Raw genomic sequence first — 17,460 nt, forward strand, 5'->3', positions numbered from 1 at the left:
GTGTCCCTAATCCATACTGCTGTATTAGCAACTATTAGTGAAGAACTGGCCATAATGCAAACTAAGTTAAAATTGCATTCTCATAATAGGAAGAAACTTAAACAGAGATTTTTATTTGCTCTTACGATATACATTTTCAGGTAATTCATAAAGACTACCTCTTGTTCTCAAATCTAATATGTTAATCACTGATATCTGTTCTCTTATTTCTGAAAGGTGGTCTTGGAATGCACGTTAAAGAAGGATCTTGTTTACAACAAAGTTACTCCTACTTTTTACCACTGGAAGATTGACGACAAAAAGTTTGGCCTCACATTTCAGAGTCCTGCTGATGCAAGAGCATTTGACAGAGGTATTCGGAGAGCAGTAGAGGATATTTCTCAAGGTATATATTCAGGTGGAGGAGTGGAAGGGGAGGGATTGTGTGTTTATAATGGAGTTAAAACTATACAAATTACTTCAATTTCATGCTGACAGTATTTAAAGATGTGGATTGATCCACTGTATATCAAACTTACAACAGATGTTTTTAAAATAGTACTTCTGGTATTTCCGAAGCACCTTTCGCCCAGGTGTCTTAGATTATTTTATAGATATGGAGAAGGTAATTCCCAGAACATCCCTACGTAATAAAGCATTGCCTCTCTTTTAGGGATGAAGAAAAAGAGGAAGCTAGAGAGCCTTACTCAGATCATCTCAGAAGCTTGCGCTCAGAGTATAAACTGTGAAGTTGAATGATCTGAGACCCATAGTTCTCTGCTTTTAGTTCATAGACTTGTTTACAAATAGCTGACAAGGTAGTTCTGAGAACAGATTTACATGAGTCTGAAGAACTTTCTCTAGTAATAGCATAGCTCACTGGTTCCAGAGCTTCACTCATCTCATAGAAAATAATGAACAAGCAAGAATATTGTAAAGCTTCAATTTTGAGATCTAAAAAAAGGGTAAATGTATTGCTAGATGGGAAGAGGAAGAAGAGATGGGAACAAGTGTTTACTGACTGGAAAGAATATTAGTTTCAAGCCTGTAAAAAGCAACTCAAACATGGGAGAGTTTTGAAAAAAATTGCTTGTGCTATGGATTGAGGGATTTTAATGTGCATTATAATAATAGCGAAAGGTGAAGAATGCTTTTGTCCAAAGGAAGATGCTTTTTGTCATACTAAAATGACTTGAGTTGTGATGATAGTCATCCATATCCCTGCAAGAGAAATAATCAGATAAAATATAAGCACATACTTTTTCTTTCTTAGTCTTACAGCTCCAATTTCTGCTGATTTCTAACTTATAAATATAGCACAGCATGCTTTCGTGCTAACCAAAATGTATCTGCCTTTAATTTTCAAAATACTGGGTTAACAAGAGTATTCTGCTTTTAGTGACACTTTGGAAATACCTGTACAAGAAGAGTGTGAGCAAGTTTTTTTTTAAAAAAAGTGTCTAGAAATACTAAATAATACAGGAATTAAAAATGAAAAGTATTTAGTAAAATGAGGTTATGAGATGCAATAATCCAATAGTTTAAAAAGTGAACAAGTTTGTTTATATTATCTTAGGTGGATGTTGAAGGATGAAGTGGAATACTGGAAGCAGTAAATGATAAATAAAAAGAACTTTGATTATTCTGTGTTTTCTAATTCCTCTGTAGGTTATTCACCCTCTCAAAATGATGTTGAAGTGGCAGAAGACTGCTTTCAAGTAAGTATTTTATTTTTTTTTTTAATTTCTGTTTTAACTGTGCAGTTACTTTTGGAAGAGAATGTTTGAATAATTTTTTGTTAGCAAGAATAAGCAAAATTGGAGCAGTAGCAGATTTAAGTTTAATGATGCAAAGTAACTTAAGTTCCAGAAGATTTATGTAGAAAACTTAGTATACTATCTGCCCTAAACTTTGTAATGAATATTCAATCAATAGGATGATTAACCATCCTAAGATTAATTTCTGAGTTTAAAATGCCTGATCTAGGTTACATGTCCTCTTAGCAGTCATGAAAACATGAAATATTCTTCTGAATGAAAATGGTCAGGTCTCTCCCTCATGCTCATGCTCATGCATGTGCGCGCACGCTCTCTCAGTATATATGTGTGTGTGTGTATGTATGTAAATCTATATCTACATTCTCTTTATTTTCCAAGAATTCACTCTGCAGTGATACATACTGACTCCATATGATTGGGATGGAATAGATGCTGTGATAATGGTTAGAAGAATCTAGTCTAAACCATGACAGAAGTTCAAATTTTTTCTGCAAACATCTACGCCAAAGTTAAGCCACTTAGATCAATAAAAATTTGTATTTAATTATCTTTGTGCTATTTTTGAACAATTGCAGTAGGCCATAATTTCATTACAGACAATAACTTACCTCTTTCTATGCTTCCAAATCATAGTACTTTACACAAATAGTGTAACAAATACTAAAGAACTGATGTATAGCAATGCTCTGTAGCATCCAAAAATCCATGCAATTAAAAATATAGTAATACAAACAAATATTAAGCATTTTTATATACAGTAAACAGCTGTAATATAGCAGAATAGAAAAATGCTTGCATCTGTGCATGCTTGTTATCCTGTTTTTCCTATTTACAATTACATGGGAAGTATTGTCCTTATTTCCACACACATTCAGCTCACTTTTCAATGTTCAGGTATTTAAATTAATATGAAGCTTATAGAAACAAGTTAGCTCTGGGTTTTTAGAGAATATTCAGAAAACTCATGATATTCCTAAGCAGTTTCTTGAGGGAAAGGTTTTTGTCATTTATGCAATATTAAATTTTGATTCAGAAATTTTCAATGCCAGTATATGCAGCTTAAATCTTCTGCAACTCAAAATCACCAAAACTATCAGTCTGCTTTGAAGATAGTTAAGAATAAAATTATAATATGGGATTGATAGTCCAGTGTTTTGAAAGGACTCTGCAGTGCAATGACTGCAGTGTTTCCTGATGTATTTCCATGTTAAGGAATAGGATGGATTTGTCTCTTTGTGTAAGTATTGGCTATACAACTAACTATTCCTGTTGTTCTTTATTTAAAGTGCTTTGTTTTAAGGCACCTTAAAGTTATTTTAAAAATCAGATGTTTCTGGACTTAAAATAGCAGTGAGATTTTGACAGGGTGGAGAAAATGTGTGCCAAAGCTAATGCAATCTTTAATCAGCTTTTTTTTAAAAGATATATTAATCCTTGCAATAAAGCATGTTTCAACAATTGAGCAATTTCTACAGGCCTAATAAGATTAGAGGAAACAAATTACCTCTTGATTATGCTGCCAAGTTATTATATTTCTATATAGGAGTGCCAAAATTAAAGTAAATAGCTGTGATTCTTTATACTTGCATACTTTATTATTGGACAAGAAGCAGAGAAAAGTAAATTTACATCACATATATACTTACAGATACAAACAGTCCTGTTATGAAACTATTGTTTAATTTTGTTACATCCCAGACAGCAAAACATACTACATGACTTCACTATTGTACATGGTTCAATTGTGGACCTGTACTGTGGATAGATTATAAGAATGATCTGTTTTCTAGTTGCAAAAAAATTAGCCAATTTTTCTTATCATATTCTACATAACAAAATAAAATACATGATGGTACAATTGCCAATAATGAATCCATAATTGAAGAGATAGATATAGAAATACTACAGCATTTTAGTTATGGCAACAGGTCTACTCATTAAGAACAGCATTCTGGAAATACTAAATAATGGACATTCTCCTCCAAATTGTTGAATCTGTTCCTCTTCCAAAATTGATTAACTATTGTAAGTGGAACTTGATGTCCTAATATTTTTAATTTGAAAGATTAAAATATTTTTACATAGAGATACTGTACTGTGTATTTGAAGAGTCATGTTGACTTTCTTCCCCCACACTGTAATTTAGAAAGTCTGATACCTTTTTTTCTCGTTTATTCTTTAGGATATTCTCCCAAGTCTCTGGTAATATTTTTAGTAGTGTCCCATTAAAGATTTTAGAAAATATGCACAATGTATGTATAGGTATGCAGGTTTTGGTCAGTAGGTAGAGTGTTGAGATTGACATATAAGTGCAGAAAAAAAATCCAATTGCCCCTATAGAGTCTTGTTTCATCGTAACAGATCTTCTAGAGCTGAAATTTATAACCTTTGATGAATGATATACAAAAGATCAAACAGTAGAGCTTATCCTCATAATTTGTGTTTTAAACAAAAATACTGAGTAGCCATATTTATTTCTAAAATAACTCTTTATTCTTTTTGATATTCTGTTATTTCATACTTTACTTTTCATAGTGTGATTGCTATTGTACTTATTTCTGTCTGTACCCGGCAGTTACTATCACATATCAGAATTCTTCAGTGTCATTCTTGATTCATTAGTTGGCATGGTAGATAAAGTCCCCAGGATATCACCAGAGTATGTCCAAAGACATTAATTTTAATAGGTCCTTGACAGTTGCATCGTATACCATCAGAGCATTTTGTCTGTGCTATTCTAAGCATCTTGTGCAACAGGAATCTTATATTTACTGCATACATTTGAAGTATGAACACAGTGTGTACATAAATTTGATAAACAGTTGTCTGGTTTTCAAAATCAAGATGATTAGCGATGAACAGAACGACACGTGCTCCCTAACTTGTTCTTCTGGCTGGTTATGCTCTGTGCTACAAAGAGCAACTAAAATGATCCAGGCAGTATCTGAACATGTATCTGAACGCACAATCTTCTGACCCATGGTTAGGCACGTTGCTGTTGCTCCTCAAGGCCTGTCTGCGGAAGGTATTACCACGTTTCGTAAATTTAGCAGAGAAAAACACAGCAATTGCCTTAGACGCGTTCGCGACACTTTAAATGCAGATCCAAAAACTAAATTCACCTTGTGCTTTCTAGGGTAGTATTTTGCTCACAACATTTTATCTTGGGTCACTAGATTTGTTTATGTTCTTTAAACAGAATCTCACAAAGAAAGCATCCTTACTGAAGGTGAAATGTGTCATTTTCAGAAGACATAGCTTTTTAGCTTCTTCAAATGCTCCATTACTCAAAAATAATGATAAAATCTTAATAAAACAACATTCAAGGATGTTCATAATTGCTCTTAGAGCTTGCTTGAATGATTAAAATAACAGATAGTTAAGTGAACAAACTATGTGCAAATTGCTCATGTTGTTAATTACCCTGTAGTCTTACAAGATTAATCTGAAATAAACACATAAATAGGTTAGCACAGAGCTAACTGACTATACCTGCAATGCTTGTAAAAGGAAATGGGGAATGTATATGTATATGTATTTATCTATATGGGGTTGTTTTACAAACAACAAATGGGAATTTGTTTTAGTAGGAAATTCAATTTTTTTGGGGTATAAAAAGAGTTCTGATGCAGTAGAAAAGCAGCTTATCCAATTCGTTCAAATACTAGCTCATCTTTTCTGCTGTCAAATATAAACCTCTTGCTGTAGAACTGATCTAGCTTAACTGAGAAATGTGAAAAAATAGAATCAAGAATTTTCCTAGAAAAAAATCTAAGTAAAGAAAATCTATATCCCATGCATTTAAGATATTTTTACGTGGTTAGTAGTGATATAGTAGTTGAGCCTTAATTTCTGCCAATGTTTGTTGGTTCAGACATATTAGTGTAATTTGGAGGCCACCAGCACTTTTTAACAGTTCTGAATAATAAGAAATGGAGCATTTCTGCTCTTCAGTTTACTACTGTTGGCAGAAGAAAAATGAAATCTGGTAAATTATAAAGGGGGGGAAGTTTGCCTAGCTTGTTATTTCAGAAATAGGTATGGCTGGGGCTATGCCAAAACGGAGAGGAAAAGGCCTTCAACTTAAACACTGCCTTAAGTGGTTTTGATGTAGGCAAGGAGGACATAAATGGTTCATGTACCTTTTTATAAGTATACCATTCAATGAGAATTCAATTTATTTTGTCTACAAATGAAGCTTTACCCAAGTTTTATTTAAACAAAAAGTAATTTGACATTATAGAATAATCTGACTTTGAAATAATTGATATTGTGAGATAATTTACACATTACACCAGTGCTTTATCATGTACTTTTTCCTCTGTACAAGCAATAAAGATTAACAGTAGGCAGTACATGTAAATTAACTGTGTAGTTTCTAGAAATAAAAGTAGTATTGATTTGTATTACCAATTAAAATAAGTTTAATATATACATTAACATTCTATAAGGTTTATTAAATAAGGCTTTTTGGTGGAGTAGTATTCAAAAATGAATAGATTTTTTTTTTACCCCCCTCGTCAGTATCCATAACAGGCTGTTTACATCTCTCTCTTATACTTCAACAGTTATAGTTATGCTTTCTGTTTTATTTTAGTAGTTCCCCTTTTTGGAATCCCCTAGTCACCTCTGGTGTTCTTTATATATTCATGTAGAACAGCTTTGAAAGAAGTAACAAGCATGTGAAATACTTTCTTTTCCTTCAAACTGTATAAAATGTTCACACCACTCTGGGTAATATTTCAGTTTGTGTCAGAAATACATAGCTGATTGTTATAGTTCCGTGCTAAGTCAAAGTAATTGCTCCGTCAGTTTTAGAAGTAACTGAAAGAGAAGGAGGATATTTAAATGTTTTTGAAACCTGTATCGTTTATTCACAATTTTTTTTAAAAAGGTGGGGAAAGAAAAGCTCTTCTTGTTCAACATCAAACAGCAGAATTTCAGGCCTCGTGGGAAGTAAATACAAGAATTAGGATGCAACGGAAATGTAGTCTCTCATCCATCCTTCTGTGTAATCATTCAACCTTACAGCAGAACATTTTTAATAGTGTTTGCAGAACAATGTTGAATTGTCTCCCAGACTTAACTGGCAAACTAGGAGAAGGAGAGAAGTGAGGAGAGAAAATTTGAAGAAGAGAAGCTCAGTCTGGTTTTCATTTTCTCTACAGCTGTCATCTGGCTTTGAATTCTGCTGGAGAGCTACAGCTGGAGTCATTTTATTGCTTTACCCAGCATCCTTTTGCCTGCGTGCACAGAAATGTTTTAGTAGTCTTGGAAAAAAAGTCAAAGTATCTCTTAGCAACCATAGGACAGTAATTATTATACCAGCAGCTGGGAGCAAACCAGATTTCCGTTGTGCATTAAAAACTGGCGTAGGTTATTCAGTATCATCTGTAAAGTAACCTATGCCAGTACTGTACTTTGCAGGCTGTGGTTAAAGGATATTGAATGTGGGCGGTATAATTGCTTTGGACAGTAGAAAAGGGGAATGTGTGCATTTGTTTGTGTGTAATATTCTGTATATTTAATATGCATTTTTTCCACAAGAATTAAACTTTATATGTTTGCTTTTTACTTAAAAGCACTTTCAATACAATAGTAGTTTTGTTTCTAGGGCCTCTCTTTGGATTGTCAGTATTTCCATTATAAACACCTTAAAATCCGTAATTATAACCTTGTCATAAAATACTACATTGGAGTAGGAAGTGTCTGTCCAAAGAAAGCCTTTCTGATACTAATAAATGTGGTTTGGCTGTATCTAAACTATTATTTTAGATGCAGTTAGAAATGCAGAGTTCAGGATATTCATTTGGTGTGTTTATAGCTGTGAATAACAAATACACGTAGGCTAAATTAGAATCCTAGATCACCTCTTCCTCTTCTTGTCTTTCCTACTTTTCTTCTTTTTAAATGGGGAAAATTAGCATGTATCTGTTTTTCCATAATATCTAGGTTGGTAAGATGAATATGTATCTTTTTGAACAGTTGTCACTGAGTTCTTATCTTACAAGGTCAATTACATTTCTCTGTCTTGACAACCCTAAATCTGTCCTTGGAGTAAGTTGATTGGCTTCAATCTGTGGTGGAATTCTTATAAAAGCATTCCTTTATAATTGGTGTATATAGGGCACAAAAGCTTACTTGAGACGAAGGTTTACACAGTATACATCAGTATCTGACACTGCTAATTAACACTGCAATAGGTGTTTGGAGCCTTTGTCCCTTGTTGGATGATGTTCCTCTTCTCTACCAAGGAGAGAGTGCGTGCACACGTGTGCGTGTGTCCTTTTGCTCCCTGTCCTCTATCACGTAGGTTCCTTTTTGAGGAGGAAAAAGGTGTGAATCACCTGCGGGGACAGTGCAAGCCCATGAGCAAGGCTTGTGGGCAAATATCCCCCCTCGCTGCCCGCGGCAGGAAGGAAGGAGTAGTCATTTCTGCAGTTCCCTGTTCTTTTCTCTGGACCACTCAGATTCATAGGTGCTCTGGGGGTCCCAACTGATTTTAAGGTTAGATAGTATTTTTTCACTGTGGTTTCCTTAAAATGGCTTCTAGCTGTTCGTTCAATGTATTGTTAGCTTAAACGTTTACAAGCAGAAGCTGTTTATAACATCACTCAAACCAAAAGTAATTGCAAGTGTTTCATCTTCGTTCTGAGTGCAGGCAGTTCTGCTGTGGTTAAATCAGTGTTTTGGAAGCTATTCACACTGTTGGGCAGTGTTCCTGCAAGAGGGCAGCTGGCAGGATGTTTGATGTTTCACTAATACTTGATGCTTTCTGTTCTCAAGATATGTATACCTCTCTGAAATCAAATTCTTGCTAGTCATTATAATGTTATTTTGTACTTCTTTCCTAATAGTGTTTAACTAAAAAAAAAATATTTTTGACAAATGCAGGGCTGATTGGTTAATAGTGTTTCCAAGCTCAAGGAGTGGTGAAAAGTAGTTTTATTTGGAGTTTTACCTGTCTTTACAATTTCTCAACTGAATTTGATCCGATTGAGCTATCATCTTCCTTTCATGGGTTATATGTTCTTCGTTGCTAAAGCTGATTTGGCACTTTTCATCTTACTCAGTTTTAATGTTCTTCCACTCAGAATGCTTCTGAACATTACATAAATTCTCAGGGATGAGTTAATTTCTTTTCTCTCAAAGATTAGAAGCAGCGCAGCTTTATCTAGATGTCTTAAAACTTGATACAAGAGGCTTTTAAATGCCTCAGGTGCTGATGTAATCCTGGAATAAGTTCCTTTAGCTATTTTGATAACTGAAAGCTGATGGCTCAGTGTTAGTGCTGAACCTGCCAAAATCTCCAGTTTGCCTCTGTTAGTTTTCTGCAGTAATTTTTACTATTTGCACCTTTGTTTTCCTGATCCATACAAATCCTTATAATAAATCTCTAGACTAAAACTAAAACATTCACATTACTAGAAGTTGGGTAATGCCAGTATTTGCTCAGTGCTATCAGATGATGACAGCCAGTTAACTTTTACAGTGTGTCTCAGTACAAATAAAATGTTGTATGGTACATGTTTTTGGCAGCCTTATGGGATTCATACCAGTATGATCCATTGTATCCTATATATATCCCTGTCTTTTAAACTTCAAAGAGTCAAACTGTTTGTTTTTTGTATTCATTTCAGAGAACTGGTCATCTGCACTTACAAGCCAATGTTCCACCAAAACACTTCCTTTTCCACTATTTTATTCTGAATAGCATACATCCTGCAAATATCTCATTATACATTGCTGCGTGGTCTCATTTTGTATCCAATTGCCTGATGTAACCTTAATTTGAAAGACAGTCATTAGTTGCTTAATACACACTTGCTATAATTGGATATTTAAACTGAACCAATATATGCTGAAACTGACTTTCCTTTCCTTTCTGGTATTTGAAGCTGATCTGTTAAGCGATCTTGCCTTATAATTTATTAAAAGATCAGACTAGTGTTTGCCTTAGATTTTTTTTTGTCCAATTTTAAGTTGGTAAATATTGACAGCCTCATGGATGGTTAGAGAGAACATAATCTTAGAGACTGGGTTAACCCCTTGTTCCTTAATGAGGTTTCTCGTGTCTGATTTGGTAAGCAAGTGAGCTGAGAGGCCTGTATCTCTTAATGCCTGAATTGTATATGCTCTGCAGAGAATGAACTCTTATTTTTTATGGCCACTTTTAAAAATACTTTTTTAATACTGTGTTTATGGATGCCACTAACACATGTAGAATACTAATACATTTTTATATGAACTTGATATTTTTTGTGTAAATGCAAAATCATTTCAAAGATAAAGCCAAGTTCTTATGTATTCTAGGCTACTCAAGATAATACTTCAAGTTCATTAATGAAAGATCACCTTTTCCAACATGAAACTGTAGTAACCAGTGAACCTTACAACAGTTCAAATTTAAGGCCTTCAACATTTGAGGATTTCAACTCAAGGAGAGCCTGTTTTCCTAGTCAACCTAACCAGGTAAGACTACCAACAAAAGAAGTGATTTTTGTTTTGTTCATTGTTTTAATTGCCTGGTCCTTAGTTTCTGGCAAAAGAGTGTTTTCACTACAAGTCCATGTTGTAGCATTGAGATGCAAGCATTTCAACTAGCTTTGCAGATGAAATACTAAAGCATTATTATTGTGGCAGAGGTAAAGCTTAGTGAAGGTATTTGCCTGTGCCCTAGTGCAGCAAACTATATAAATAATAGTCCTTCACCTTCTTTGAAGAAGTCCAATTTCTGTATTTGTAGCTTTGAGAAATCATTTGTCTGTTTAGAAAATGTAATTGGCCAGGGTCTCTGGTTTGGTTACATGTATGTTAAAAGTGGTCTGATTAGAAATACTGAAATGCATCTTCAGAATGGATATTTTTGGATGCACTATACAGTGGGGTGCTTCTGCTAAATATTTTCAGTGAAACATTGTTTGTGGTTTCTAACTGCCTATTGAACTAAAATAGAATGCTTTGATATGGAAAGGAAAACTGCATATCATTTATGCATGAAAGGTATTAAACTATTAGTGAACAGATTTTTAAAGGGGAAAAGAACATTAACATAAAGCGGGCCAATGTACTGTGAGTTTTCAAAAGAGATTGTATTTACATCACATTAGATTGGAAAGCTAACATTAAAGCTCTTCCTTTAACAATATACATTTTACTTTCTTGTAAGTGTTAAAGAACTGAGAGTTTTGGTAGAATGTAGAAGTAGACTTACTAGTGAGTCAGGTAATAATTGATTAGAGGACCTCATGCTTAGAAGCAAGCACATGGGAAGCTTTTTAGAAGAAGCCTAAAGCCACAAGTCAAAGGAAAGTAAAAGTTCTCAAGTAGCTGTGTACATGTCATCAGAAAATAGTTCTACTCCTTGAAAAAAAGTTTTTAATACACTCAATCATTCTTGCAAAGAAAGAGGATTCTGTCCAAGTCACTATCAGCTCCTATGTAACCGCTCTATTGTGCAAAAGTAGTAAACTGTTATATGGAGAACCAACCAAAAAGCTTGAAATTATGAGTTTCTGAATTTTAATTATGGATCTCTTCCAACTATCTTTTTGTATAAGTCACCTCACTTGTTGTTATCCTCTTTGTTAGGAGATGCATATTCTTCCATCTTCCCATTTACTTGCGAAGAGTTAAAAATTTTTCAAGGATAAGAGTATATGGGTGATTAGGATATTGTGGTTGACACTTACTTGCTCGGCTACAGTAACCAGTGTGCTCCTAGTCTTCGTTGAGGTCTAAGGAAAAGCACAGCAGCCTAAATTGCCTGTATGCTTCAAGAGCACATACAAAACTGGCTACAGAGGAAATGGTAATCTGGGTTGTGGTATACTGGGTACTGCCTGTCATAAAACTAAACAGAAGAACTTCCTTTAAAATGAAAAATACTAGAATTCACTTCCTGTACACTAAAGTTATGGGAAATTCCATGGAGACTTCAACAGATACCAAGTTCTTTAAAAATTTTTCTCATATTGTAGCGCCAATTGCACCCCACACTCCTTTTTTTTTTTTTTTTTGCATAGTCCTGTAGTGTATCTTTAGAATGTAAGCAAGTCAACAAAATCTCATATTCCATATATGTATGCACTGTTATCTCTACTGAGCTCCAAGTGTGTGACCATGTGGCACAGCAGATTTTGAGGTAAATGTCAGTTTTGTTCTAATTATGTATAAATAGGTTTGAACACTTACTGTGCTCATTATTTGAATTACACAACAAATAAATGCTCAAGTTTATCTTAAGTGATTAATGACAGTACAAATCCTTACTTTTAATGCTGTAAGTTATTAAAACGTAGCCAAGTCCCTCAGATATTCCACTTCTGATAGAGCGGTGTGTGCTTAAGTTAATTTTAATACTTTGTAATGTTATATTCATCTACTGTTGTCCTCATATTGTGGAGCTGGAAGTTAAGCACAGCCAGGTACACCCATTTTTTTTTAAGAGGCATCAGTGAAGTACTGACTAAATGCCCATGTCTTGTTCAGAGGTCTTCCCATTCAAGTAAGGTGCAATTTCAGCTATGTCAACAAATTTTTGCCAAATTTCTAGTTGGTTAGTTATGTTTGTAATTAGATTCTCCAGAATTTCAATTTGATATAATACTCTCCCTCACTTCCTGCTCCAGCACAGAGGCTGTTCTCTTTCCTTAGGCTGACTAACTAGGCTGTTATAATTTTGGATGATCAGGGGTCTATGTGCATTCATAGAATCACAGAATCGGTAAGGTTGGAAGGGGCCTCTGGAGATCATCTAGTCCAACCTCCCCGCTCAGCAGGGTCACCTAGAGCATGGTAGACAGGGTTGCATCCAGGCGGGCCTTGACGGTCTCCACAGAAGGAGACTCCGCAACCTCTCTGGGCAACCTGGTCCAGTGCTCCGTCACTCTCGCAGGGAAGAAATTCCCCCTCACGGTCAGGCAGAACTGCCTGTGCTTCAGTTTCTGCCCATTCCTCCTGTTGAATTTGGCTGATACTTATACCTAACTGAATCTGGGTTATGTGTTACCTTGAAGGTTTTATGTACTTAATGCTTTCATATAGGACTTATGAAACACCCAAGATGTAAACACTTTATTTATAATAAAGCTTTGAATTCAAACATTTCTCCTGTTTGCTTGTTTTTCAGTATTTTCCCTTTGTTTTCTTAATCACTGGTTTCTTAATGTTGTATTCATGTAGAATGGAATGCTACCTTTTTTTAACAAATCAACCTTTAAACATTGTAGAAGGTGATTTACTGGAGATTTGGGGAAAAAAGAGCTCTATGTATGCATTGTTATCCTTAAAAAGCATTTGAAGATTGAGGAGAGGTCACATTCTATAGTTACGAGTATTTTTAGTGTTCTTTATTGTCTGTTAGCTGTCTGGGAGATTGGAGCTGGGGAGTGTGTTTTTTTTGGTTTGAGGTTTTGTATGTTTTTTAATGAGAGGATTTATTAAATGCATGTTTAGTATTCTGTGTGGACAATGGGGTAAGGAACTTCTATGCCTGTAACATATGGAAACATAATGATGTTTTTAAACAGTTTTTTCCTTAAGTTTATGCTGTTGACAGTTCAAAAATTCCAATAATCCATAACTAGTTGCTGATGCTGAAGCAACAGGTCCTTTCTCTATTTGAAAACAGAGTAGTAGCATTTGAAGGCACTTTGGCTTCATAAGCGAAGAGGGGGGCATAAACACTTCCTCATCAGAGCCTGGAAGTGGAAATATGAAAGAACAGTGTGCTGCTGACTGGATAGGATACATCCTTTCTCTACACTGTATCCTCTAGACTTTGTGGAAGTCCAACTGTATAGATTGGAGCCAAGAAAAAATTGTTCTCATTAGTGTACTCCAGTTAAAACTTCCAGGGCAAAGCAGCTCTAATTACAATTCTGTCCTTAAAATGTATCATACAAGAATTACCGAACAAGGAAGCCATGATTGGAATAGGCTACAGATATTCCTATGTAATCAGAAGTCAGCATGTGTTAAGAAGCTTTCCTTCGCCTTCCACAGCTGGAGGTTAGCTCTCCTCCACCTCCTACCCAGAAAGTGAGGCATGCAGACTTCAGTATAATAGGAGCACATGCAAAGTGAAATAAAACCTGTTAACTTAAACCATCATCTTCAATAGTACTTAGTTTTGCATTGCAAGATATTTAAAAACATGTAGTTCAACTGTTTTCCTTCTCTGTGGAATGGGGATATCTTAGTTCTCATTAGCTAGATCAGTACTGACAAGGTAAATACTCAAAGCAGTGACACAGAGGGCAAGATGTCTTCCCAAGTCATTTATAATTCTGGAGGAATTTGTAAGGCTAGTAGGTTAGGGATTGATTTTTCAGCCTCTTCTGGAAATGGTTGGCAGACTGCAGTTGACAGTAGGAGAATGTGGAATTTGACTGGAAGCTCCATTATATTCCAGCTCCCATTATAATAGGCAATTATTTTCCTACCCTGTAAGGCGATCTGCAAGGTAGGAATACCAGGACATACTGAGACTTTAGCTTTTTGCTGCACTACCTGCTATATATGGGGAGCTCCTTCCATACGCGTCCCAAACTTTTATCCTATCATTATTTTGCACCCTTTTTTTAAAAGTCAGTTTGTAATGTCATTTTGGTAACATTCAGCAGCTGATTCTTTGCTGTGTTGTGACTGTTGCTGATTTGTACTTGACACTTTTCACCATTGCCATGTGTTTCCCAGTCTGCATTCACTTGCAGTCCCCTATCTTACACTTCCTTGTAAGTTCTGTAATTTTTCAATTTGGATGTTTCGGATTTGCCACCTTCAAAAACTTTGTTTCATGCCCCCATGCCCTTTCATAATGAGACGAAACAAATAGAAGCTCTATCTTATCTCTGTACTGTTTGTTTTGTATGTGTTTAGCATATTTCTTCCTACTTGCCTTTTAAGGTTAAAAAATCTTGAATTATGGTCAGCTCCTTATGAGAAGAGAATTTAAAAAGCACTCACCCATTTGCCTGTTGGTGTCCTAAGCTAATCCGTTTAAGTTAAATACTGTGCCTTAGGTAAGGGTGAGATGCATTTAGAAACCACTAACTGAGCCTAAGAAACTTGTCTGATCGTACTACTGAACTTTACAGAATATTGTTGCAAAAATATTTGCTTTTGCTGCAAACTTGGAGAGAGTTTGAAAACTTAAATTGGGAATAAAGGCTATGGAAATCTTCTCCTTGAGAAAAGAGCCCTAGAGCCCTTAGTTACTCATGTTCATCAGGGAGCTAATCCTAAAGCAGTGGATTGTCACTGAAATTGGAAGTCAGAATTGGTTTGTGGAATTCATTGCCACTGTAAAATGTAAAACCTAAAATTTAAGCATAATTCAAAGACTAGCATCAAGCTTTATGTGGATACCAAAATACCCAGAGCTCTTATAAGAGATACTAGAAAAGAATGTGAGACCTCGTGGTGCTAATGTCATGCAAAAGGCTACCTAATCGGGGGGTCTGTAAGTTGTACAAGTTAAAAAAAAAAAAAAAAAAAAAAAAAAGGAAAATATTCTGCACTCTTAGCTTTTTACTATGTATGTAGATATAAATTTGGGACTTCACTATAGTAAATTTATCTTGCTTGCTATTTCAGGTCCCATTGAAGTCAATCAGACATGTTAGTTTTCAGGATGAAGACGAAATTGTTAGAATAAACCCTCGTGATATTTTGATACGTCGTTATGCAGACTACAGGCATCCTGACATGTGGAAGAATGACCTGGAGAGGGATGATGCAGACTCAAATATACCATTTTCTAAATCAGACAATAAAAAATCTGACTATTTATACCCATGTGGGGATGGAACTAAGTTGAATTCCCTGAAAGACTCGAAAGGTTCTGTGGTATTTAAAACTCAGCCTTCCTCATCAAAATTTAAAAACTCAAAAAGGAGAAAAGAGGATGGTGAGCGTTCCCGCTGTATATACTGCCAGGAAAGGTTTAATCATGAAGATAATGGCAGAGGAAAATGTCAAGATGCTCCGGATCCTATTAAAAGATGTATCTACCAAGTTAGTTGCATGCTTTGCGCAGAGAGCATGCTCTATCACTGCATGTCAGACTCTGAAGGAGATTTTTCTGATCCTTGCTCCTGTGACACTAGTGATGACAAGTTCTGCTTACGCTGGTTAGCACTGGTAGCGCTGTCGTTCATTGCTCCGTGTATGTGCTGCTACCTCCCCTTGAGAGCATGCCATCACTGTGGTGAGGTATGTGGGTGCTGTGGAGGAAAGCATAAAGCTGCAGGGTGAAGCAGTCTGGTGCCAAACAGAGCTGAAAATCTTTGTTTCCAGGAAGCATCTAACTTGGGTTTGTGAAAGCTTTTTTGGCAAGCTGAAGGGAATCGTCTTTCATGTAAGAGATGCTTGATGTGGAAGAAGCAACAAGACTTGTCAGACCTTGGCATTTTACGAGAGCTAGCCATGCCTAACTATTTCCTTTAAGTGCATGGCGTTTGTTGCAAGTTGTGAAGGAGTTTTTGCAAAGGAAAGCCTATTGTTATTGGCTATAAAATGAGTATATAAATTACGATTATACTAAAAGGGATTAACTGTTGCCACTTTGTACATTCATGGTTTAGGTGAAGGGGCTCTTTTAAAAAGAATTAAAACTTATCTGAGGGGAAAATTTTAACTAAAAGTGCACTAGTGACAGTTGATTTAAGATTAAGAAAAGTTAATTCTTGGCAAATGAGAAATGAAGCTGATTTTAAGTGCAACTAAATCACTTATTAATAGTTTTTGGAAGCAACTTTATGTATAAATAACAAATGTTTATATTTAACTAAATGTGTAAGGTACGAATTATTACATGTTATACTTTCCTTCCCTCTGTTATAGTAGGTATGGACAATATCTACTGTCACATTCCATGATGGTATTTTAAATATTTAATTAGTTTTTAGTTGCATTTTATTCCAAATGGACAAATTGATATTCTCAGTCCTGTTTCCCTTCAGCTACAGTTTGTGTTGAGTTGTATCCATACATTCTGATAATCTAAAAACCTTTAAAATATTAATTATTCTAGTCTTGAGTGACCAATATTTTTTGTTAAGCACAGATGTAATTGTCTAAAATGTTCTTGTTAGAACATAACATTTATTTTTATATATAAATGACTTTGATTTAAACATAATAGCAGAAGGAAGTTGTTTCTGTTGCTCAACCAGCAAGTTGTTTTCTTTTGGGGCATCCTCCAAAAACACTCTATTACATATACAAGTGTTCATTAAGCAAAAGGTACATTAAGGCAGTTGTAACAAGTTGTCATCAGTGTTCTTGTTTATCCTTCTGTTAAACTAGGATCCTGTTCAGCTGTTTATCAAGTACTATGATTAAAATGAAAGATTAATAACAAAAGTGAAATTGTTTTCATTATTTTGAGCTGCAATCTTTCCTTATTTGAATGGGCAAGAACAAAACTACTGTGGGGTTTTCTTTGTTTATTTGTAAACAGCAGCAAAAGACAGCTTGAGAAATAAATTATAGCTCAGGCAAAATTGGAGTGAACTTCTTAATTGAGTGACTTTGGAGGGAGGTTGGGAGGGAGAGAGTGAATATGTGTGTCTGTGTGCAGGGGAGGTTGCTGTATTGTGGATTTGTTACGGCTTTGTATTTACTAAATGTTTAATTTTCAGATAAGAATTAACATATTAATCCCTAGTGAGTTTTTTAAAACATTATATGCTTTGCT

General features: G+C 35.1%; 1 protein-coding gene across 1 annotated transcript in view; it reads left to right on the plus strand.

The window, feature by feature from the left end:
- Positions 1-17,126, plus strand: part of SPRED1 (sprouty related EVH1 domain containing 1) — a 58,914-nt gene extending 41,788 nt beyond the window's left edge. Inside the window, exons 3-6 of the mRNA XM_062577163.1 lie at positions 217-385; positions 1,648-1,697; positions 10,071-10,229; positions 15,357-17,126. Of these exons, the coding sequence (XP_062433147.1) occupies positions 217-385; positions 1,648-1,697; positions 10,071-10,229; positions 15,357-16,016 (1,038 nt within the window). The 3' untranslated portion in view covers positions 16,017-17,126. The remainder of the gene's footprint in view (positions 1-216; positions 386-1,647; positions 1,698-10,070; positions 10,230-15,356) is intronic.
- Positions 17,127-17,460: the final 334 nt, after the last annotated feature.

The sequence above is a fragment of the Rhea pennata genome, chromosome 5 (genome assembly GCF_028389875.1).
Source record: "Rhea pennata isolate bPtePen1 chromosome 5, bPtePen1.pri, whole genome shotgun sequence".
NCBI lineage: Eukaryota > Metazoa > Chordata > Aves > Rheiformes > Rheidae > Rhea > Rhea pennata.